The 23,534-nt window shown below is 40.1% G+C and overlaps 1 protein-coding gene across 1 annotated transcript; it reads right to left on the reverse strand.

The window, feature by feature from the left end:
• Window positions 1-1,504: 1,504 nt before the first annotated feature.
• Window positions 1,505-20,193, reverse strand: esco1 (establishment of sister chromatid cohesion N-acetyltransferase 1). The gene is made up of 10 exons (XM_018762912.1): window positions 20,148-20,193; window positions 8,555-10,823; window positions 8,306-8,387; window positions 7,693-7,753; window positions 7,263-7,392; window positions 6,919-7,050; window positions 5,203-5,292; window positions 3,250-3,393; window positions 2,818-3,002; window positions 1,505-2,380 (listed from the first exon to the last, which is right to left on the reverse strand). The coding sequence occupies exons 2-10, from the start codon at window positions 10,820-10,822 to the stop codon at window positions 2,212-2,214; spliced, it is 3,261 nt and encodes a 1,086-aa protein (XP_018618428.1). The 5' UTR covers window position 10,823; window positions 20,148-20,193; the 3' UTR covers window positions 1,505-2,211.
• Window positions 20,194-23,534: the final 3,341 nt, after the last annotated feature.

The raw sequence follows: 23,534 nt of genomic DNA on the forward strand, positions 1-23,534 counted from the left end.
AATGAAATTCAGGCAAAAGTCTATCCTTAACCACAACACATACTGTAATGAATACCTGAAAACATGTTATTCCATGAACACCGCAAATGTCGCCTGTCCTAAAACTATCCTCACCCCAAACTCTTAAATGCAATACATTTTGGTAGAAGACTATATAGCGGTATGTCCTAGCCACTGACAGCATATGCATGTTGAAGAAAAGTGTATTTAAAAACACTTCAAATTCCAACACTACATTTTAATATAAAAATTTAAGTTTTACTGCACAAAGAGACAGACATGGCAACAAAAGCTTGCATGAACAGTCAGTTGTCAGCGCAAAACAGTATTTTGACACTTAGAATTTATAAGGAACAAATGTTTCTCAGTTTAATTTAAAATTATGCATATTTGACCATTCCAATCATTGTATATAGTATTCTGAAGCAGAGAAAATCAAATTCAGTAACTATACTATCCCTGCTTCAGACTTCCTGCTGACTGTCTTTAGATTTTGAAAAAAGGGAATTTATTTAAAAAAATGTCCATACTTTTTTTTTTTTACTATGATATGTCACTTTCTAATTAAGCATGAATTCAATATGCTTGGTCACTGCCAGTAGAAAAACCCAACAAAAATCTAATACTGAGTATCAAAAAGGCCTTTCTTCAAACATCATTTTTCTTTATTTAAAATATAAACAGCTGGTGGGGTTTCAAGAAAAAAAAAAAAATCTGTGGACTCAAAATCTAATGGAGAACATCCTTAATAGAAGGTAAAACAAAGATATATAGGCCTTGTCACAAGTAAAACCAACAGAAAAATGAATAATCTGGGATCTGAGGGTCACTCATGTTGGTAGGCATTTACCACTCATGTTCTGAATACATTTCCTCACTTTTAAAAAGTCTCTTGCTATTCAGGGAAAGATACGTCGGTTATTCACAAGATTCCTTAAAAACAAAATGCCCACTGGCATGGACTTTCTCCGTTCATCAGTTTACACTGCATAAACAACATTCTCTAGAGTCTGGAAAAGGCTGAAATGATACAGAAGAAACACTGCTATCCAAGTAATACATCAATTCTGAGCCACAAAACCAGAGATGGAACTGTAATCTGGCTTTCTTAAGGAATGGAAATATTGCTTAATATACTGTGGTACAGGAGCGATTATATCCTCCCTGCCATATTATTAAATATTGTTAAATCTGCATAGTTCCCAAAGCTACAACCACCAGTCTAACACGTGCTTACACTCCAGCTCACAACTTGGGGAGGAAGGTGTTCAAGAAATGAAGGTGACTCATTCCATCAGACTATGTCATTCCATTAGAGCAACACTTTAGAAAGCTGTTCTTCCTTTAGGGTTGCAACAGCACCTGAAACCATAATTTAGACACCACTGGGTGTACAAAAAGTTCATTGGTGAGAAGTCCAATTAAAAACTACAGGCATTTTCATCACTTATGAAGCAGTCATTTTCTACAGAAACAATGAAATAAAAAAAAAAAAAAAAAAAAAAAAAAACTCCCTAAATGGATAGAAACCCGGGACAATCGGAAAGTGGATCTCTAAGATCTTGCTTAGCCTACCTGCTACTATGAGTCTACTGTCACCAATTTTTGAAAAATAAATGAAACGAAATTTCCCACTGAAAGTGATATTCAAAGCCAAAAGCCATACTGACTGCAGATTTCTCCCTTAAAGAACAATGAACACAAACTACAAAAATCTTGGGGGGGGGAACATGACTGAAGCAGTTGGGCAAAAGTGCATAGAGAGAAAGGACCTATAAAAGTCTAAATACAAATAAACACGGTTAAAGCTTCTGGGGAGTTATACTTTCTTCCTTCTGCCATTAAAAGGATCATGCATGTAAACTTTTAAATACATCCAATAAAATATTTTTATTATTTTCTGTTTAAAAAAAAGCAATAACAAAATATGCTTTGTCTCAAAATACTTAGAGCTATGGGGTTAAAGGGATTTTTTAATACAACGTGCCTGATACCACCTGAGTTTAAAACCAGTAGAAGTGTTTCTGAAGGTTTCCCCTGGAGTGAGGAGTTTGCTTGCAGAAAAGCTCAGTGCTGTTCAATTTGAGAAGCAGGTAAGCAATTTTCTCAGCTTGTGACGAGAAATCAAAGTGTTACTGTGCTGTCAGACTGGCTGAATCAAAATGTCACGTGGTGTTCTTAAGAGCAAGAGAAACTATCATCTGCTCCCTGTCAAAGCACATCTGGGGCTGCTTGAATCGATTTTGTCCCACTGACAAAGTTGTAGACCAGGAACCGTGAAGTGCCACAGTAGTGTGTGGCAAAGAGCTTGCCGTCAGGCGTAGGGTCTGAAAATGCAATCTCTTCTTTACTCAGGTGTGAGCCATAGATGAAGTTGTTCCTGTGGAAAAATCAAAGTACAAGAAACATTTTCTCATTAAAAAAAAAAAAAACCCCACCACACAATACAAGTTCAGCCCCTTAAATAAAAACTTCATTAAAATCCCAACAAAAGGTTAATTTCATTTTGGGTGAGATGCAGAAAGGAGCTCCAACCAAAATGGGCCAAAACATGGTAAAGTCACAGTGAAGACCACATCTTATTATGGTACCCTGCCTGGACTGTTTTATACCCCACTTATTTTGTAACTACCATTTTTATCCCCATTTCGTACTCCCCACCTCTTTTTTCAGTCTGACACAACATAGTTGGTGTAGCTTCATGTAATCCACCTCAGGTAGCTCCATCAGAACATGCAAAATTTAAGTGTGTAACAGTGTCTTATGTTACACCTGAAAGAAGCTGAAAAAAAACACAAGAACTATTGAGGGTCTGACCTGAGACATTCGATCATGCGAGAGGCAATGCCCTTCCTCCTCATCATACTGAAGACCCAAATGCGACTAATGCCACAAAGGGCAGGCTCAGGGGTTGTAGAGCAGCACCAGGCCCTCTGGCGCTCAAACATCACTTTTTCTCCCTCAGAAACTTCAGGTGTTGCTTCTTCTATCACACGAAAACCCTGTGGACAGAGTTGGACACCATCCAAATCAGAGAAATGCAGGACATAACTCTGGAATTCTCTAACAAGGAATTAAGATGGCTAAGCAATAATACATAGATTAAATCTGAGAAAACTACACCTAGTCAAAGTAATAACATTTTCATTACTAAGGCTGAAAATGGGGGGGTGTAAATACTGTTCAGGCTTTAAGGCAGTTTCACTAACCAACCCTAGCTCTGATTAAGACAAGAAAGTTTTTACTTACCTCCTGGATATGCTCTGCAATGAGACACCCAACAACTTTCTTGTCATTAGAGATGAAAAGGAAGGTCTTGGTCTGAGATGGACTCTTTGTTTTCACCTGCTGAAAACCCAAGTCATTGTCCACCATCTCCCGGATCTCCTCTACCTATAACAAGAAGGGTAAAAACAAATAACAGGGTTGCACAACTTGCAAGAAATATTAAAAATTGAACAGCAGCCTCAATCGCTGTGCACAACCTGCAATATAAATACAAGCAGAGTATGTTTTCCTAATTTGTGAAAAGTTTAAATAAGCATGCAGTTCACAAATGTGGTGACTTTTGACCCATAAATGAAGAATGCCATGCCACATTTGTTTTCTTTCATGGGCAACACGTTGCAACTGTCGACTATCCTCCTCCTCTTGACTCTTCAGCCCCACTGTGGTAGAACAAACTCCTTGTCTACCTTAGAACTTCATAGTCCCTCCTATCATCTCTTTCAAACCCATTTCTCTCCTCATGGCTAAATGAATTTATTCAACACAGACAGTTCAGAGAGGAAATGTAAAAATAATCTTAATATCACTTCTGTAGGCAACCAGATGAGTCATGCTTACTTAATATATTATGATCTCTACATTACTTTGGAGAAAAGCATTTGTCAAATAACTAAATGTGAATCTATCACATGAATTCAATGAAAGCTGAAGCATGTTACAAAGAAAGGCTTAGGACCAGAGACTCAGTACAACATTCATTACACAGGTCACATACATTTTAAATGTCAACAACTGGTGTTCTGTGATTTTTTTTTTCTTTTTGGAAAGTTTTAAATTTGCTTCAAAAGCTTATAAAAAGTGTGGCCAACCAATCAAGTTTACACTAGGTCCTCGTGTTATGAATGTTCAGAAACATTTTGCAGTGTATTTTTAACTATATTTTGTTCAATTGTCCATTTTTTTCCTATTTCTGCAGAAAAGAGACTACGCTGTTGGCAGTAAAACACACCCAGAGAAGGGATGTGGGACTGGATTAATTTACCTCATTTCCAGTGTTCACAGCTTGTGTTTGATATCTGAGTATCCAGGATTGTTACTTTTAATCTTAATGTAATCTGAATTTAATGAAAATTTTTGAAAATCTAGGAATCTATCTAGGAATTTTTAAAACTATGAAAATTCAGACAGCTTGCTATATAGCATCCGCATGGTTAATCTGTATAACAAATGGTACAGGTGTTCCAAAATATCAGTTTTTTTATGTTTTTGTAGTGATGCAGGTATGAACTCTTCCATATCGACAGAAACCTGTAATCTCTGGATATGGCTTTTGGGTTCCTTGCAGGTTCTCTCAACATCTACACTCTCATCTTGGGGTAAGTTTACAATGATGTCCCCAACCGGGTAGACTAGCAGTTTGACTATAGCCCATTTGTAAATGACATTTTTTTACTGTGGAATGATGGACTCCATATTGTCTGGAAATGACTATATAATCCTTCCCAACAACTGGTTCTCCAATCATCACCAAATTTGTTTTTCCTTAACATGCTGTCGTAACACACACTACAGTACAGACTTCTGCTTGTAATCACTTGATTTGTAGAAGTTCCTTTTAATTACCCTCTGAATTGATATGGAAGCAGAAGGCTGCACTTTTTACACACATGGCTGCTGCATGCAGCTTATTTTTAATTGACCATCTTGCCATCTTATTTTTAGCTGAATAATTAATTACAAGGTATAATTTATGGGTTTCCACATGAGGTTACAAGTATCTATTATCAGGAACTGTTGAGGGCTAGACGAGGGTTAGTAATGTCCTACCATGTAGCATGAAAGAAATGAAAGATGTCACATTCGTACATTTACTTCACTGTATAGTTGCCCTGATGGAGAAAAGTGGACTTAACTCTTAAAACATCAAGTGGGTGTGTGTATGTATGTGTGTAAGAGAGAGAAAGAGAGGTGCACCTTTTTCAGCGCATATTTCGGGTCATCTGGAAGGACCAGGATGATCTTGCCATCAGGATACTCTGCTAAAATCCTTTCCTTCTTCCACCCCTGGATAAAATAAGAACATCCATTTCAGGTTGTATTGCTGGTACACAAAATTAACAGAAGTTTATGATAACATATCTTAAAACACTTTACAGTAGCTATTGTAATAGTGATGTTCTGTTGAAAAACTAAGGCAGTTAAACATCTGTGAGAAACACAAGTGTAAAACAAAACTATCTGCCATTTTAAATAGCCAAAGAAAAACTTGAAAGTATTACCATTAGATTTGGCAATCATATACCTCCTTTACATTCAGGTTAAAAATAATTTCATTTATACAGATCAATTTAACAAGTTTTATAATTGTACATTGGCTCCTCTTTCTGTAAAGACTTAGATAAGCTATAATAAGAAAATATAAGAGAATATTTTAAATTCAAATTATATCAAAACTCTATTAAAAGCACACACACACACACACACACGTCTCAAACCGCTTGTCCCAAGCAGGGTCGTGGCGAGCCGGAACCTAACCCGGCAACACGGGGCACAGGGCTGGAGGGGACATACCCAGGATGGGATGCCAGTCTGTCACTAGACACCCTAAGCAGAACTCGAATCCCTGACCCACCAGAGAGGAGGACCTGGTCAAACCCGCTACGCCACCACGCCCTCCGCCCATTAAAAGTATTCCGACATTTAAAAAATAAAAAAATAAAAAAAAAAAAAAAAAGGGAAAAAAATCCAAGTCTGATATTTAATCCCAGTTGGTACATAAATGTTAAAACTAACGGACAGAAGGTACTCTAAACCATCTGAAATTGTTTTGTTTCAAGCTACTAAAGAATATAATGAGTTGTGTCAGTATTTCCAGACTTCTCAGTTACTGTTTTCTGGAAGACAATGCGACAGTTTTATTATTGTTATTACTTGTTGCTTTAATTCCAAATTAATTTACCACAGTTTTCTTAATTTATATAGCAGAGTATTCTCACTGGATCTATGTAAAGCAAGTACCATGCTGAACGATACTACAGCAAGTGAGATTCAAACTGAGAAACTTCAGATTACAAGGCAACGTTCCTAAGCACTGTGCATGCCATTCAGCATGAGACCGTGTCAACAGTTTGTTTTGAAAGTTGGACGCATTTCAATTCAATATATAATACTAAATGTTTGAGTACACCCGCTGGTGTACTCCCCCACAAGTTTCAATGACCAAACATATTCCATCACTTCTACTGCAGTTCCCAGAGATGTACAGCACGTGTGGGTTGCTTTTTTTTCTTTTACTGTTCTGTCCAGATTTGTGCTATGTAAGTACGCCCAGGAGGAGTACTCCTTTTTACTAGAACTGTACCGTTCCTGTTCCTTTACTTGTTTCCCAAAAAGGGGGGGAAAAAAAAAAAAAAAGCTTCTTTGAAGATCAGTTTCAGCACTACTTTAATTTGATTAAAAAGCTTAGTAAATGAAGTACTATTGGCACTATCAAAAGTATATTTTTCTAAAAAACTGGAAAGTAATTTTACATAATAGTAAATGTTAAAGCAAGCCATAATTACTACTGGAGTGTAATGCAGCTAGAACAGGTATATGATACATGATCACAGCACTGCAATGAGTTCCCACATAGTACAAACAAGTGCCAAACAAGCATCTATGTGAGAAATACTCCTTTGTGCTTCTCACCACATAACGGACTGCGCTGATAAACTGATTGTGGAACAGGAGGTGCTGAGACTCATCTTCAGGGTTTGAACTGGAATACAGCATTCCGCACACACTGCAAGTCAACGTGCCAAAGTGTTTCTGTCCCGCATCCTGGAGGGGAGAAGAGGGGAAAGGGGGAGAATAGAGACACACAAAATCTTTGTCTTTGGCTTATTTGAAGGACTTTCATAATTCAAATAGCACGTATATGGTTATTTCAAATTTTTTTTTTTTTTAAATCAACTCAATTACAAAGACACTCATGGAGAGTAAACACTCCAAAAGGTACATTTCCTCTGTTTGAGCTACCACACTGAACTCACAGGTAAAGCTTGCTTTCCCCCTGCATCTATTTCCTTTAGACCCTTCATGTCCTTGTGTAGGTGGCTGTCAGTGAGCGAGGTGTTATTACTGCAGCCAGAGGTCGGTGAACTGGAAGCTGCCATGCTCTTTCTGAATTTTCAAGGGGAGAGAGAAAAAAAAAAAAAAAAAAAAAAAAAAAGACATTACGCACACTGTGGTGTAGATTCAGAAGGTTATGAATGCCAGAAGGAACCGCACATCACCCATCGTTATTCCAAAGTAAAAGATTTGGTACAGCTTGCGTATGTATGTATTGAAAATGCAACTATATTGAAAATCATAAAAAGGCAGATTTCACCAGCACGTATGTACTAGGTCATAAATTGTGTTTTTCTAATAGCATCTTTTTTTGTACATATAACGATCATGGTCAGTTTCATGAGAACTTACTGGACAGAGGGATTCCCAGACAGAATTTTGCTAGTGGAGTCTTGAGGATTTACTTCTGAACCTAAATCAAGTAAGTTAGAATAAGCATCAAAATAACACAACGTCAAGAGTGTCAGGAACACATCATTCTGGAAAGATTCATTTTTGCAGTACAGTAAATCTTACCACTTTTGCTTTAGAAAAACTTTTAATCTCTCTATGTTGCCAATCCACCCAAAACTTGACTGTACACATCTTCCTGTTTCCAAAATTTACAAAAACATTCACCGAAACATGAAGTGAACCAGCAGTTATGTACTGAGTTGTTTATGTGATGCTTTTACCCAAATCATCTTACAGAGTACAGCTGAATATTTTTACTGGAGTAATTCAGGGTAAGTACCTTACTCAATAATAATAATAATAATAATATGTCAACAAGGGAATGGTCTTGAACAAGCGACCTTTAGGTTACAAGTCCATGTTTTTTTGAAATTATTGCACTAAAAAAAAGAAATGAAGGCTTTACTTTTCTCACAAAACAGTTTGAAAATACAATAATTTAACTGGTTGAAAAAATAGTGTTTTACTTTATCATGTCATAAATATCAAAAGCTTAAATAGCAGAACATACCACCAATGATCTGGTTACACTTCTGTTTATCAGATGCAACAACAGATTTACCAGGAGGAGTATAAACCATTCCTTTGCAGTCCTAGGGAAGACGAGAGAAAAGCACTACAATCTTGTAACAAATTATATTCATGTGCAAAACATTAAATACATACAACTGTAACCTTAAATGAGAATTTTACTATTGTCACTTGCTATTGTTTATCCATGCTCATAACAACAACAACAACAACAACAACAATTATTAACCTTTTGAACAGGCAATTTTGCAGGCAAGCATTTTGGCTCTTCATCAACTCCATCCAATTCAAAGTCGTCGGGCGAGTACTTGGGTCGCGGCATGTAAGGTTTGTACTCAACCACAGGCAGGGGTTTTTGAACAGTGATGCCATTCGGCATTGGTGGTGCCACAGCGGGCAGTAGCTTCTTGTTTTCAGTTTTTGCTATCTTTGTGGATGCCTCCTTAGCAGAGGCTATTGTTGGAGCTGGAGATGTACCTGAGGGGGTGTGTTTGGGGCAGATATCAGGTACAGCATCCTGTTCTGCTGTATTTTTTTTACTGGCCTGTTCAGTTTTCAGCTGTTTAACTCTAGTCCATGAGAGCTTCTCCCGCTGTAGTTCCGTCTGGCGCAACCTCTGAAAGCGGGACAGCTTCTTCTTTTCATTTGCTTTTAAAGGCACAGTGATTTGGCTTAGGAAGAAGCGTCTCTTTGGCTTCTCTGCTGGATTTGTGGTCTCTACTGGGGTGTCCACAACTGGTACTGAAGGACTGATTTCCTCAGGCAAAGCTGGAGTTGGGATGGTGTTCAGCTCTTTTTCAGGTCCAGGCAGTAGTGCTTGCTCACTGGGCTCTACAACAACCAGATTGCCATCCTCCTCCTTTTTCACCTCCATTGTGTCTGAAGCAATGTCCTCAGCAATCTCTTCACAAAGAGCCAGAAAGTTCAGTTGCTTCACAGTTGCCTTCTTAGCAGCAGCTGCTTTCTGCTCAGCAATTGCTGCTAGACGGGCCTTGGTCCTGGCTTGAGGGTTCATTTCCTGCTTCTTGGGAGGGGGCTTGCTGACCTCAGGTGCTTCCTTTGCCTCCATTTTCATGAAGTTAGTTGTGTCAGCTGTAATGGTGACAACGGTGACCTCCTGTGGCAATGCTGAAATTTCTTCCACCACATGCTCCACCATTCCCAGCTGGATGAACCCATCAGCATCAATAATGTGATCTCCCTCAAACACTTCACTTTCAAGACCACTGCTCTTCTCAGACTCCGGACAAGACGACACACACTTATTTGGAGCCACTAAATCACCTGTGCCTCTTTTTACATCAGTACAACAGTAGACCATTTTCTCTTCTTTTTCACAGATCTGTGAGACTGGTGTACTCTGAGAAACCTCTGCCTCACTATAGTCATTCTTCTCCTTCAGCAAAGGCTCAAAAATGTCAGGAGAGCAACATATATTTACTCCCTCCAACTCTGCTACACATGAATCACCTTTTTCAGCCAAAGGCGGTTTGCAGAGGTTTGACTCCTTAATAACTTTAAAAACTGCCTCTAAATGTGGTGGTGAACTATTTTTCACACACTGCCTAGCCTCACAACTCACATTCAATCTTTCTTTGGAGTCGTGCCGTGTGTCTTCTTCTGGGGAAGTTTTAGCATTTTTCACGTTGCCAACAACAGACACTGAACTGTCTTTATCGTGCACTGCTGAACTGTATATCTTACTGAAAACATGTTTTTTTGTCTTGAGAGAACTGTTGCTCTTTGAAACAGCCATTTTCTTCACTCTAGTTTCAGTACTCATACTTTGAATATCAAATAATTTACCATAATTGTGCTCTATCTGGATTGAATCAAAACCTGTGTGTTTTTCCAATGTAGCAGGGCTATCCCTATCAACTAGAGACTCACTGTCCAGTCTCAATTTCTTCTGATCCTTAGCCCTATTAGAAGAAGTCCTTCTTTTACGAAGATTTTTAGAGGTATTATCTGGCACTGATCTAGGTGAAACTCTTCTGCTCCACTCATCCCCTTTGGAGATGCTCATTCTTGAGTGCTTTGAAGGAGAATTCTTGCCATTAGCATTCTCCAGCAAAGAACTCCTTGTCTGTCTGTGGGTCAGCCGTGTCACGCGTTTATGCTGTGAGGACTTTGATGGCCTTCCCTGCTTCTGGACACTGCTTGGACAGACCCTGGAGTCATTTGTGGTTTTCTGCCCCATAGTGTTTTGGGCAGACATATTTGATTTGTTCTGGGATGCCTCCTTCTGGATCATTTTCAGTCTGGAGGAATGGCGGGTGGGTTTCACTGGACTTTTTATGTCCCTTACTGGTGGTTTTTTCTTTGCTCTTGAAGCTACCGAAAACTTTTTCTGATGGGAAACCCCTTTCTGAAGCCTGAGTGATTTCACGGGGGCTGAGAGATTTCTTTTCAGTGGCAAAGTTGCAGCCCTCGTTTCCACCCTTCTCCTTTTAGGTTGAGATTCAACAGAAATGCTTCTTCTATTAGGAGCTGGCATTCTGGGAGAAAAAAAAATTGCTTAGTCATTTGTATCCAAACCTGACAATTACACCAAGGAAGCTAAAAGAGTTCATTGTAAGTCGCTTTGGAGAAAAGCATCTGCTAAATAAATAAATGTAAAACTTTTATTGGAGGAAGTGTTAATTTAACAATTCCAATTTAAACAAAATATCCTGTAATAGAATAATACTGTCTCAGTCTTACAATATTGAATTCCAAATGCCATGATTTTTTCATATGAAAAACATTGAGAACATACTTTGATCAAGTAATTAGGATCAAAGACAAGACACTAAATTTATAATATGAAGCTTCTTTTGTTTGCTGTGCAAAATCACCAAAACCTCAGTAGATGAATTCAACTCAACAGGACTTACCATGTGTAAAGCATGTATGGGTGTGTGTGTGTGTGTGTGTGTGTGTGTAGTTCCAAACTTTAAAAAAAAAAAAATCTAATATTGTGGGATCATAGTTACAGAATCTTAATTTACCTTGTTGTTTTACAATATTATGAACTATTATAATTATTACAGAAGGCCAATGGTATTTTAACTGATGTGACACTACTATAACATTCTAAGCTACAAAATGTGGTGGAATGAGTTCTCTCTCAATTAGAACTGCTGATTCCTTTTCAATATTGAAGTAGAGTCTCAAAAAAACCTCTCTTTCAGACTCATTTCTCTCGTGATCTCTTAACAGCTGCATAAAGATGCATCATACCATCTGTCACAATTACCACTGTATTTCTTACAAATTCTCTGTGTAATGTGTATCGGCACAAATGACAGTACTGGAAATACTGCGATTTGACAATTGTGAGTTTGCATCTAAAGCTCTTTGTTCATTTTTTTACTCTCAGTTGTATGTTGCTTTGGATAAAACCATGGGCTAAACCACCAAAGAAAGAAGCCTTACAAAAAAGGAATCAGGAAGAAGTAAAAGATGAAAAGAATGAAATACCAACAAGCCCATGGCCGGGTTGATATCCATGAACTTAACAGGGGTAAAATGAACAGCCAGTCTGAAATGAGTCGCTTGTACTTTGTTCTGATAAATTGGTGCAACTACCTTAAGCGTAAAAGGCCTTCAGTATTTAAAAAAAAAAAAGAACGTAAAAATTCAATGCTATTGTGACAGAGCAGACTGCTCTGGACATAAATACTAACAGAAGGAATTGGGGAGACAAAGAACCTTTTTATATTACCATGATTTATTTTATGCAAACAACGGTCATACGTTGCTACTTAACTTCGGGTCCAGGCTTTTCTTCTGCCCGCATTGGACTGCTTCAGCTGCCTACTGGCAGGGCTTCCTGCACCTGCTGTTTCTCCTCTTTAGTTCATACAAAATGCTGCTGTTCATGTAGTGTATAATATTCCTTTGCTAGACATGCATTACGCCAATCTCTTCATTGATTCCCCCCTTGCTTTAAGGCACTCCCTTAACCTACGAAGCCCTAGAGCACCTTCAGATTCTCTTCTGTCATCCTTTCACCACATAATCTTGTTATACCACTTGCAGCCTTTTGCTGAGCCTTATTTACCCAGAGACACCACAAAGAATCACTCTGTCACTCTCTTAGCTTCCAAACTGTGAAATAAGCTTCTGCTTAGCATCAGAAATTAGCACCACGTTTCCCCTATGTCACCTGCCTTTTTGCAGTCTTTTGTAGATCCAGATCATCACATTAGCTTGGGACTTTCTAGCATCTCCTGCTGTTTCCAACATGCCTCCACGTGCTCTTACTCAGTACTCTTGAAATGGCCTGTTAAACTGTGCAATAAGCAAAATTATCTTGTGTTAACTGCAGTACAACATTCCATCTTAGACTGTCATTGTATGACTTTCACCATCCCCTTATAAGCACCTATGTTGTGAAAATCTAGCATTGCAAGTTGCCAAGGAAAAATACTGAAGATATACAGTTGTGATATTTTTTTTTTGTTTTACAGGTAGCCACTTCACTAACATTTATAAAAGTATAAAATTACAATTTAACAATTGAAATATATAATTTAAATTGGGGACAGCTGTAGCGCAGTGGTTAGAGCTACTACCTTTGGATCCAAAGATTGCAGGTTTGATCCCCACCTCTGGCTATAGTACCCTTGAGCAAGGTATTTACCTTAAATTGCTCCAGTAAAATTACCCAGCTGTATAAATGGGTAAATAATTGTAAGCTTGTGATACCTCTAACTTTAACATTGTAAGTCACTTTGGAGAAAAGCATTGGCTAAATGAATAAATGTAATATAAAATGTGTATGTGGATAAAATTGTTCCATGGCAACCAAATAGGTAATAAAGCCTTTTATTAAGGAAGCCTTGAAATCACTATGGAGGAAGATAAAATGTAAAACATGTAATGAATTTTGAAGTGACATTTTTTGTCCTTTGTTTTGGGAACAGAGCTGAGAGACTCTAGGTTTTGGGGTGTTGTAAAAAAGCAGAGCTGAGCAGATAAGACCTGTCAACACACCTACATCCAACATCACTGAGTTTCCAAGAACTGTCTGTAAAAGATCAATTCCAACACAATATTTCAACTTACATTTAATATTTAAACTTCATGTTATTAGAAATAAGACTAATGGATTTTTGTTGTGTTGGAATAGACGTGGACTTAGGGCATACATACCAAGCCAGTTTTTTCCCTCACTGCATGGACTTAAGAGACCTTGACAAAGCTGTGCATTTCAGGAGTTTTAAGATTCTAATAATGATTTCTTTAGTCTTTTATGAGAGTTTTGTGTAGAAGACTTTAGGTTTTTAGAGTGTCAGTTTTCTTACACCCTTTTCCCCTAGTCTAACCTATGCAATGTTCTCAATTTTTTTTTTCTGTTTTTTTGTACCATGCTGCATATTCAGCACTCACATGGACTGATGACTGTTGGTGACTTTTTACTAAATGTCACAATAATTCATATAACCTATTTCAGAGTACTCCTTTGGTCAGATCCATATCATTCCTGTTTCTAGAAAAGACAAGCAAATAGTGCGGTTGCTTGTTACATGCATTTGGCTTTTTGATCTTGTTTAAAAAAAAAAAAAAAAAAAAAAAAAAAAAGGCAAAAAGAAAGCATGCAGAAAAGAATTTCTGGATGTAAATAACACTTCTGAAAGTACCTCATAAAAACTGAATTAACTAGCGAGCCTACAGCAACCTTCGTTTCCAGGAACACAACAGCCATCTTGCCCTTCCTAAGTTCACTAATGTTGTTACATTTCTGTATAGTGCATATTGATATTTTTGAAAATACTTTTAGCATTTGGAGTAAGTGCAAGCTTATACCACCATATTCCATAACTGTACTGCAAACTCACACACACAGCCTATGCATAGTTCTTGGCTTTATACACTGTCAGTCCCCTAGTCATTGCTGTACAGGCTATGACTCCACTGTATTACACTCCCATGACTTTGCCTTGCATCATTTTTAACCTAGGGAACAAAGGTATATGATTATGTAGTATTTCCAATCACTGAAGTCATACTTTATGTCAGTGATGGCTGACCACTGCTTGGCATCTTTGACAGTGAGAGAAATTCAGTAATTTCTGGACCAATAACAGGGTTGTACAGCCTGTATTCTGCAAAGTCAACCAGTTCCCAGCACTTAGCCCAACTGTTACTTCAGACAGGCTCTTAACTGTTGCACATGAATAACATATTTCTTGGATCACCGTATCTTTCTGCTACCTCACTGTCTGACTTGCACCCCTTGAAGACATATAAGACTAAAGCGAACCCCAAGTGAAAGAGCTGGACCTACATATTGAGAGAATAAAAGACAAGTTTGAAATCAATCACATTAAATGTGGTGAAAAGCAAAAGGATATTATTGTAAGCATCATTTTAGATCTTATGACTTATACAACATTTACAGTTACATTTATTCATTTAACTGACATTTTCCTCCAAAGCAATACACAATGCAGGGTAAAGAAACCGGGGGGGTGATGAAAAACTGTCAGAGAAGAAAAAAAAGAAGTGGAGAAAGAAAAGCAAAAAGGGAGCATCACAAAAAATATTAAGTAAAGCCAGCTCTCATATTGCACTTACCCTAATTTGGATAATAAAGCATTGTAAACTACATTGGTGTTTATTGTCATGCATAAAAAACACCTTTTATTTTGGCAGTTTAATTTCGGGTGACATATTTAATCATATGTTCACATACTAAATATAACATTTTTTCCCCCACAATAAACAATAGTAATTTTACCCCCCTCACAACAGCAATTCAACTAAGCTGGTAATTTCAAAGGGCCAAATTAACACCATTAAGCAAGTGATGGGTGTAACTGAATGTGCTCCATATCACCAGGGGTAGTACCAATCAGCAAAATCTTCTCTATAGTGAATTAATTTGCTTCCATATTTGCCACAATTTTACTACAATCTGTCAAATTTCGAACCTATACGTTCAAATCTATCTATGTAAAAGGCTGTGGAGGACTTCAAATATATAACTTCTTTCCTAATTCATCACTGTGAAGCATGACACTTGGAACTTCTAATAATGGGGAATCATGAAAATACACAACATAAACACAAAATGATCTGAAGCCCATCAGCAGGCACAGCATATTTCTGTTGAGCTCCTGTTACAGAACAGACTGACCTTCTCCCTGCAATCCTCTTTGCAAACCCAGCCTACAGCTGAGCTGCATGCTCATTGCTCTCTGTTTACATGACGTATTTCTCCAGTCGTCTGCTGGAGGCTGAAGGGGGTTCCTGTTTTCTGTTCTATTCTATTCTGTTCCACTCTTCCTGCCAAATTCTCATAAAACCATGTTGATAACTCTTGCATATGGTTATACTAAAGAAAATTCTATTGTATTGACATCATTTGACGAAAACTATATATTCTCTTCACCCTCTACGAACACACAAATATGGTACAAAATGGCATATGCCTGCAGAAGTGCAATGTCAGTCAGGTGTAACTCCTCTTAGGCCTGGTCAGCCTATGATGAAGAAAAACAAACACATGGCTGGACATACACAGCACAAAAGTTTCAAAAACACATTGATCCTGGCACATCCACACAAAGGTGATGTGCTCATATTCACCGATCTGATGAATACCTTTGGAATTTAAGACAGCCTTAGCCCATTTAGTCTATCATTGACAAAACTTCAATACACTGATCAAAGGACTGTGTGTACAAAAGATACCAAAAAAGAAAAGAACGCTGGCCCATAGCACAGCACGCTCAATGAGAACATTTAAATTTGATGTGGTGTGTGAAGCCAAAGCTTCCCAAAAATATCTGTTCTTGTGCATTTGTATTGTGTTCCAACTCATACTGGTTTCATGAGGGACCTTAACAGTGTAGATGTGACAAGCCCCACATGCAAAATGAAATCAATATGGCATGGTGTAATGTTCAAAAACTAACATTACTTAACTGTACGTTCAATTAAATTAAGACTTTGTACAAACAAGGCCAAGGTAAACTTTTTACACTGGTTCACAATGTGAGTGAGCACAGATCAATGTACAGACAGTGCTATTCAATATGAATATACTGTGTAACTAAAAGTTTACTACATATCAACTATATGTTTTAAACTAGCAAGAGACCCATTTGTTATGACTTACTATGACATTAATCAAACAATGCAGGGAACATTTTAACCTACTGAGTTCCTTAAAATTATATTTTAAAATTATTTCAATTCAAATAAATTTAATTTTTTATATTCCACATGTTTCAATCTGCATTAACATGTTTCAAAGAATTTTTAAAAACCACTCAATTCACATTTCTCAAACATCTTATGAATCTTATGGTCAACTACTTAGCAAATGAGAAACAAGCATCTGAAAACTTTAAAATTCAATTTTAAAAATCATCTATGTGTCACCAACATGCCAAATCTGAAGAAAGCCAGGATGTCCACTACAGTCCTCACCACTTTCTACAGGTGTGCTATGGAGTTTGTCCTCACAGGGTGTATTACATCCTGGTGTGGCAGCTGCTCCATACAGGACAAGAAAGCCCTACAGAGGGTGGTCAAAACAGCTCAGGAAATCAATCGGCACACAGCTACCAGCAGTCCAGGACACCTATACCACACGCTGCTTCAGAAAGACTATGCCAGTCATGAACGATCATAGTCACCCCGCACGGGTACTCTTCTCTGCCGTCTGCAAAGCGGCTCAGGTCTATTCGAACCCGCACTGCTAGGTACAGGAACAGCTTTTACCCCAGTGTTGTAAGAGTATGTAACACTCACCAATGTGGCACCTTTAGTAACTAGAGTTGGACTGCTCCACCCAAGCACATTGGTAAATTACACTGTCACTTTAAGCATTCTCATTCTCTCGTTCTGAGTTCTCTGGCTCTCTACTGGTATTATTGTTATTATTATTACCGTTATTTATTGTTATTGCTATTGCATTACTCACTGTCATTGTTTTGTGCAGTATTTCTATTGTCTTTGTCCTTGTCCATAGTCTGTGGAGAGGCATTCAAAAAGATTTTCATGATACTTGCACACGGTACTTGTACCTACGACAATAAACTTGAAATAAATCTAGCAGACCATGCTGGGATCATATCATCATCACAAGCCAACGAATGAATAAATGAATGAATGAATGAATGAATGAATGAAGATGGAATTCAAAACCATCCATCTCTGGGGAAAAAAAATTTCTTTGTAGACCATCAAGATACACCCTCTCTGGACTTCACCAAGTTCTACAAAAGCTACAGCACATTGGACTGCAAAACACAACCAACATTACTATTACTGTAGCAGCAGAATGACAATTTTCCCATCATCCCTAGCCACAAAGTTTAAAAGTGTTTTTTACACTTAATAAGCATTTTGCTGTATTGTGTCAATGACTGCCGAGATTCTGGGTTGCGTTACTGTGTACGTATATTTGTGATATTCAACAGCCCACTGCCAGTATTTGTGTTAGTGCCTTCCATATCCTCTGTTGTTTGTGTCAGATCTGAGGGGCAAGACTGTAGTGTGTGCACTTTTCAAAGCACCACATAAAAGAGCAAAGCAAAAACCTTTGTCCCTGAGTTGTCTGTTGTCACACTATTAACCAGTATTTAGCTGACACCTTCATTCACGGTGATTTACAATGCTAGACACACTACAACTCCCTACAATCATCCACTCACCTCAGCACATGCACTCACACCACAGCCAATTTAGAGTCACCGATCAGCATTTACATTTATTCGTTTACCAGATCCTTTTCTCCAAAGTGAATTCCCATGAACATTATGTAGTATTTAGCTGACACCATCTCACCTAAGGTGATTTACAATGCTAAATATACTGCCTACAGTGTAGTAGGGCAGCTGGTAGCATAGCAGTTAGAGCTGCTGCCTTTAGATCCAAAGGTCACGGGTTTGATCCCCCATCTCTGGCTGTAGTACCCTGGCTTGAGCAAGGTATTGCTCCAGTAAAAACTACCCAGCAGCATAAATGGGTAAAAAATTGTTAGCTTGTAATAGTTGTTACCAGTAAGTGGCTTTGGTGAAAAGCATCCGCCAAATGAATAAATGTGAATTACAGTAAATCGCTCATCTATACACCAGTAGATGTCATCTTCGGAATCCCATATAACATGTGGAAAACACACAAACTCCACAAAGACTGAGCGAGGACTGAAGCCACCTCCAACTGCACGGTTCAGGTGCTGTGAGGCACCAGCATTACCTGTTGCGCCTCCCACCACCTAGGATGAGCGTTAACTCCTAATGGCCAATCTGGCATCCGCAAGCCCTTTAAACTCCAACATGGGTAGTACTGGGAGCAGTTCATAGAAAGAACTCAAAACATTGTGATGGCACCAAAAAAAAAGCTATGTTGCATACAGTGCTGCTTGAAAGTACGAAGCAGCAGTTTAATGAAAATCATGTGACATAATACATGTGTAATGACAAGTTGCTTAAGCCTTAAGTTAAGGGGAAATCGAGTAGTAGAAACACAGAAGTAGTGCACTGCAGCAGTGCAGGTGCCAAAATAAGTGAACCATAAATTGTACTGGTTAAACCAAGTAGGTAAGCAGAATCAGGTGTGCGACTCAATCACTTACTCATTTTAAAAGTTTATTTTAAAAATAAAGATTTAGATTTTATACATTTATTGTAATCAATGTTTTGTAAAAGAATGAGGGTTCACCGTGTGAATCACTGGCGGGTGCCGCGCAGCAGTGTGTCTAACATTGTTGTTAGGTCCTCCCATACCACACGAATCACTGCACACCACTTTTTGTGAAAAGCCTATGCTAAATAAGTACATGTAACTACACACACTACAGAGTGTTTTAAAAACACGTATAATTATTACAACAGCGGAGCGGAGAGACACGTTGGCCGCTCAGTGATTGGCACCACCTGCGACAAAACGTGCTCAGAACAGAAGTGTTTGTTTATCTATAGTGAATCAAGTGTTGGAGTTTTTAGGTCCCAAGCAAAACAGGGGAGGATCATTTCTCCATCACGGTAAGAGAGTATCTCGTGGTAAAACGTTAAGCCGAGAGGATTTCCTCATTCGATCGCGGTCAAGACAAGACTGAGCGCTAAACACGTCGTGCCAACAACAGGCCCACTGCGAAGCGACATCGGACACATCACATGCACTCATTCTTCCTTCACGGACACGCACCTCACCATCTTGTAAATACAAAACTGTTTCCTTCCCGCGCGAAACAAAGACAAACTGATTGAACGCGTCTCCCGGTTCAGGCGCTGTTTGTTCGTTCAGGCCTGCTTGCTAGCTAAGGACACAGTTCATACATGATTGTACTACGATACGGATACGCGGCACTGAGAGTGAGACTGAGTGAGCAGCACAGCTACCTGCGATCGGCTCAAACGATCAATTTTACATATATGACTCGGCCCATGATTCTTGTGTTAGGAAGCGGTTCGTCGCTTCAGGAGAAGCGAAGTAGTAGAAATCGAGCGGAGCGGAGGAGGGTTGCTCTCTCTCTCTCTCCTCCTACGAACGCCGCGACCTGCCACCGGCACGCTAGCTAGCCGGTGAGGAGCTCCGCTCTACTCCACTCCACCATCTTGCTTCGCATACATCTCTCATACCAACAAATACATCGCTCATTCTCTGTAGAAATCCGACACAACGAGATTACTTTATGTAACACTCGACCGCGAGTCGACGTCGCCGAGAGACCACCTCACACCTACCCACGATTTATCTCCTTCCCAACCAAAAGACTCATCGAATAAGTCAGATTCGCAGCGAAATGGGTAATAGAGAAATAATATTTTCATTAAATTTTCTAAGGAAATGTGCGTTTTTGAAATCCCCGACCAACTTACTTTTTCAGCTTCTAGTCTCTGTTTCTGAATAACAGCTGTTTCCACAGCGAACTCAAAGTTTGGCATTACTTCCGGAGCCAGCGGAGCTGACGTCAAAACAGAGTGGTGTTCCACAAATCAGGCGCTGCACCACAGCTGCGCACACGGCATAGTGTGTAGTTTCCCGCCTTGTCCGCTGTGCAGTTTACGTATCGGACACAGTACGGAACCTTATTATTATTTGAGCGCTTCGAATGTACAAACCAATTAAGGATGACATTTTCGATACTGCCTGTGGTTGTTCATAGGTGCTCTGCAACACTGCAAGCAAACTTTTAGTTTTAGGTAAAACTGTTCCGTGAAATCTCACACAGAGATACGCTTCGTTTGTCCATACAAATAAATATTTGATGTTAGATTATCTTCTGCTTCTGGTGGGGGTGGTGGCACAGCGGGCCTTGGCCAGGGTCCCGCTCTCTGGCGGGTCTGGGGGTCAAGTCCTGTTTGGGGTGCCTTGCGACGGACTGGTGTCCTGTCCTGATTGTGTCCCCTCCCTCTCCAGCCTTGCGCCTTGTGTTGTCGGGTTAGGCTCCAGTTCGCTGTGACCCCGCTCGGGACAAGTGGCTTTGAACAGTCTGTGTGTGTGTATATCTTTTGATCGCAAGGTTAAGGTTTTATTGAATCTACTGCCATGGTACACACATGCTATTAAAGCTGTTCGTGTGACTGCAGCAGTACTCTCACCTTCATGACCTGGAGATATTTCAGTTTTGCTGTGGCCTTTGGTGCCTGGGATTATTGTCTTGCTGGAAAGTGAATGGTCTTCAGAGCTTCTTTTTTCTCTGTCTTTTCTGGCAGACTGAAGTGGGTTCTCTCACCGTATTTCCTTGCATTTTATTTTAATCTATACATCCTATAATAACAAGATGCCTAGTTCCACTGACAGAAACAAACCCCACAATATGATGCTGCTTTAACCATACTTAGCTGTAGGGATGGTGTTTCCTAAGGCCTCATCAGTTTCTGGTTTCGCTACACAGAGTGCTCCTTTGGAGTAATTCTGCCTAAAAAGCTATCCGCCCACCCATTTTCTTGCCTGCTTGTCCTTCTAGAGTCGCAGTGACAATAAGGAGAGTAGAGAAGCCCAGACATCCCTGTGCCCCACAACTTCCTCCAGCTCAAGCCAGGGGATCCCCAGCCGCTCTCGGGTCAACTGGGAGCTATAATCTCTCCAGCGGGTCCTGGACCAACCTTGGGGCCTCATCCCAGTTGGCCGTGCTTGGTATACCTCCAAAGGGAGGCATTCACAGGGGGCATTCTCATCAGATGCCCAAACCACCTGAACTGGCTCCTCTCAATGCAGAGGAGCAGCAGCTCTGCTCTGAATTCTTCCCAGATGGCCGAACTCCTCACCCTGAAGAGTGAGTCCCACCACCCTGCGGAGAAAACTCATTTCAGCTGCTTGTATCCGTGCTCTTATTCTTTCGGTCGTTACCCAGAGTTCATGACCATAGGTGAGGGTAGGGGCGTAGAGTGACCGGTAAATAGAGAGCTTTTCCTTAAGGTTCAGCTCCCCCTTCACCACTACAGTCCGGTACAGCGACCGCATTACTTCTGCCGGTGCTCCCAGTCTGCATCTGATCTCACACTTCCATCTCCCTCACTTGCGAATAAGCCCTCAAGATATTTAAACTCTTCCACCTATGGCAAATTTTCTCTCGTACCTGAAGGGGGCATGCTATCCTTTTCAGTGAAACAGGCATGGACTCCGACTTGGAGATGCTGATCCTCATACCAACCGCTTCACACTCGGCTGCAAGCTGTTCCAGTCCCTGCTGAAGGCATCCATGTGACGATGACAACAAAAGGATCATATCGTCCGCAAAAAGCAGGCATCACCTTCTGGCCCCCACATAGAATGCCCTCCTGACCTCGGCTGCACCTTGATATCCTGTCCATGAAAACCACAAACAGGATTGGGGACAAGACACAGCCTTGGGGGAGTCCAACACCCATATTGAACGGGCTTGACTTAATGCCGAGTATGCAGACATAGCTCCTGATCTGTGTGTACAGAGACTGAATGGCCCACAGTAGTGGCTCCGACACCCCATACTCCCAAAGTACCTCCCATAAAATTCCTCAGGGAACACAGTCGTAGGCCTTCCCCAAGTCTACAAAACACAGGTAGACTGGATTAGCGAACTCCCATACCCCCTCAATTATCTGTGAGAGGCTGAAAAGCTGGTCCACTGTTCCACAACCAGGATGGAATCCGCATTGTTCCTCTTCAGTCTGAGGTTCAACTATTGGCCGGAGCCTCCTTTTCTGCACCCTAGCATAGACTTGAGTGGAGATGTGCCCAACTATACCTAGTTGGTATCTCAACCTCCTGCACCAGTTCCAGCTCATTTCCCCCAGTGAGGTTACATTCCACATCCCAAGAGCCAGTTTCTGCGCCACCCTTTCCCATACGCCACCCTGCCCCTCCTGCTGCCTGAAAGGCACTGCACCCAACCCCCATGCTGGACCTTGTGCTTGCGAGTGGTGGGCCCACATGGCCCCCCCACGTTGCCTTTTCAGGCTGAGCCCGGCTGGGTTACGTGGGCTGCCCAGCCACCAGGCACTCGCCTAGGAACAGTACTCCTAGGCCTGGCTCCGGGGGTAGGTCCCGGTGACCCTATTCTGGGCAGGGTAAACGTTGTCTTGTTCATATTCGCCATAGGGGTTTTTTGGATTGTTTTAATCTGGATCTTCACTCCAGACCTGTTTGCCATGGGAGACCCTACCAGGAGCATACTGCTCCTGATGATATAGCTCTGGAGATCTCCAGATCACGTAAGCCCTTCCACGATGGCAAGGCCCCGAATCAGGAAGGAAAGTTCTTTCTTGGTCTCACCAGTTTTTTTTTTTTTTTTCTTTTCTTCACATTGCACCTGGCTCCTGTCATGCTTTCTGACAAACTACAGATATACATTTATTCATTTAGCTCTCACTTTTTTTCAAAGCAATTTAATGATTTATCTATTTATACTGATGGGTAATTTTTACTGGCGCAATTTCAGTAGAATACCTTGCTGAAGGGCACTATAATAGGAAGAGACATTTAAACCTACAGCCTTTGGATTCAGCAGCTTTAACCACTCTGCTACCAGCGGTCCTTTATGATGGGTCTTTATGGGTAATGGCTTCTTCTGTGGCGCCATCCCATACAGGCCACATTCAAAGCTCTTGATGATATTACCCGGTGCACCTACAGAGCTCCATAGCTCTTTCAAAGTGACTGGTTTTTCTCAGAAGTCTCCTTGTTTTTACGTTAAGTGAAGTTTTGAGGGATGGCCTTACAGCTTCCACTTCATAAACAGAACCAACAGAGCTCACTGGGATATCCAAACACTTGGAAGTTAT

The sequence above is a fragment of the Scleropages formosus genome, chromosome 2, assembly GCF_900964775.1.
Source record: "Scleropages formosus chromosome 2, fSclFor1.1, whole genome shotgun sequence".
Taxonomy (NCBI): domain Eukaryota; kingdom Metazoa; phylum Chordata; class Actinopteri; order Osteoglossiformes; family Osteoglossidae; genus Scleropages; species Scleropages formosus.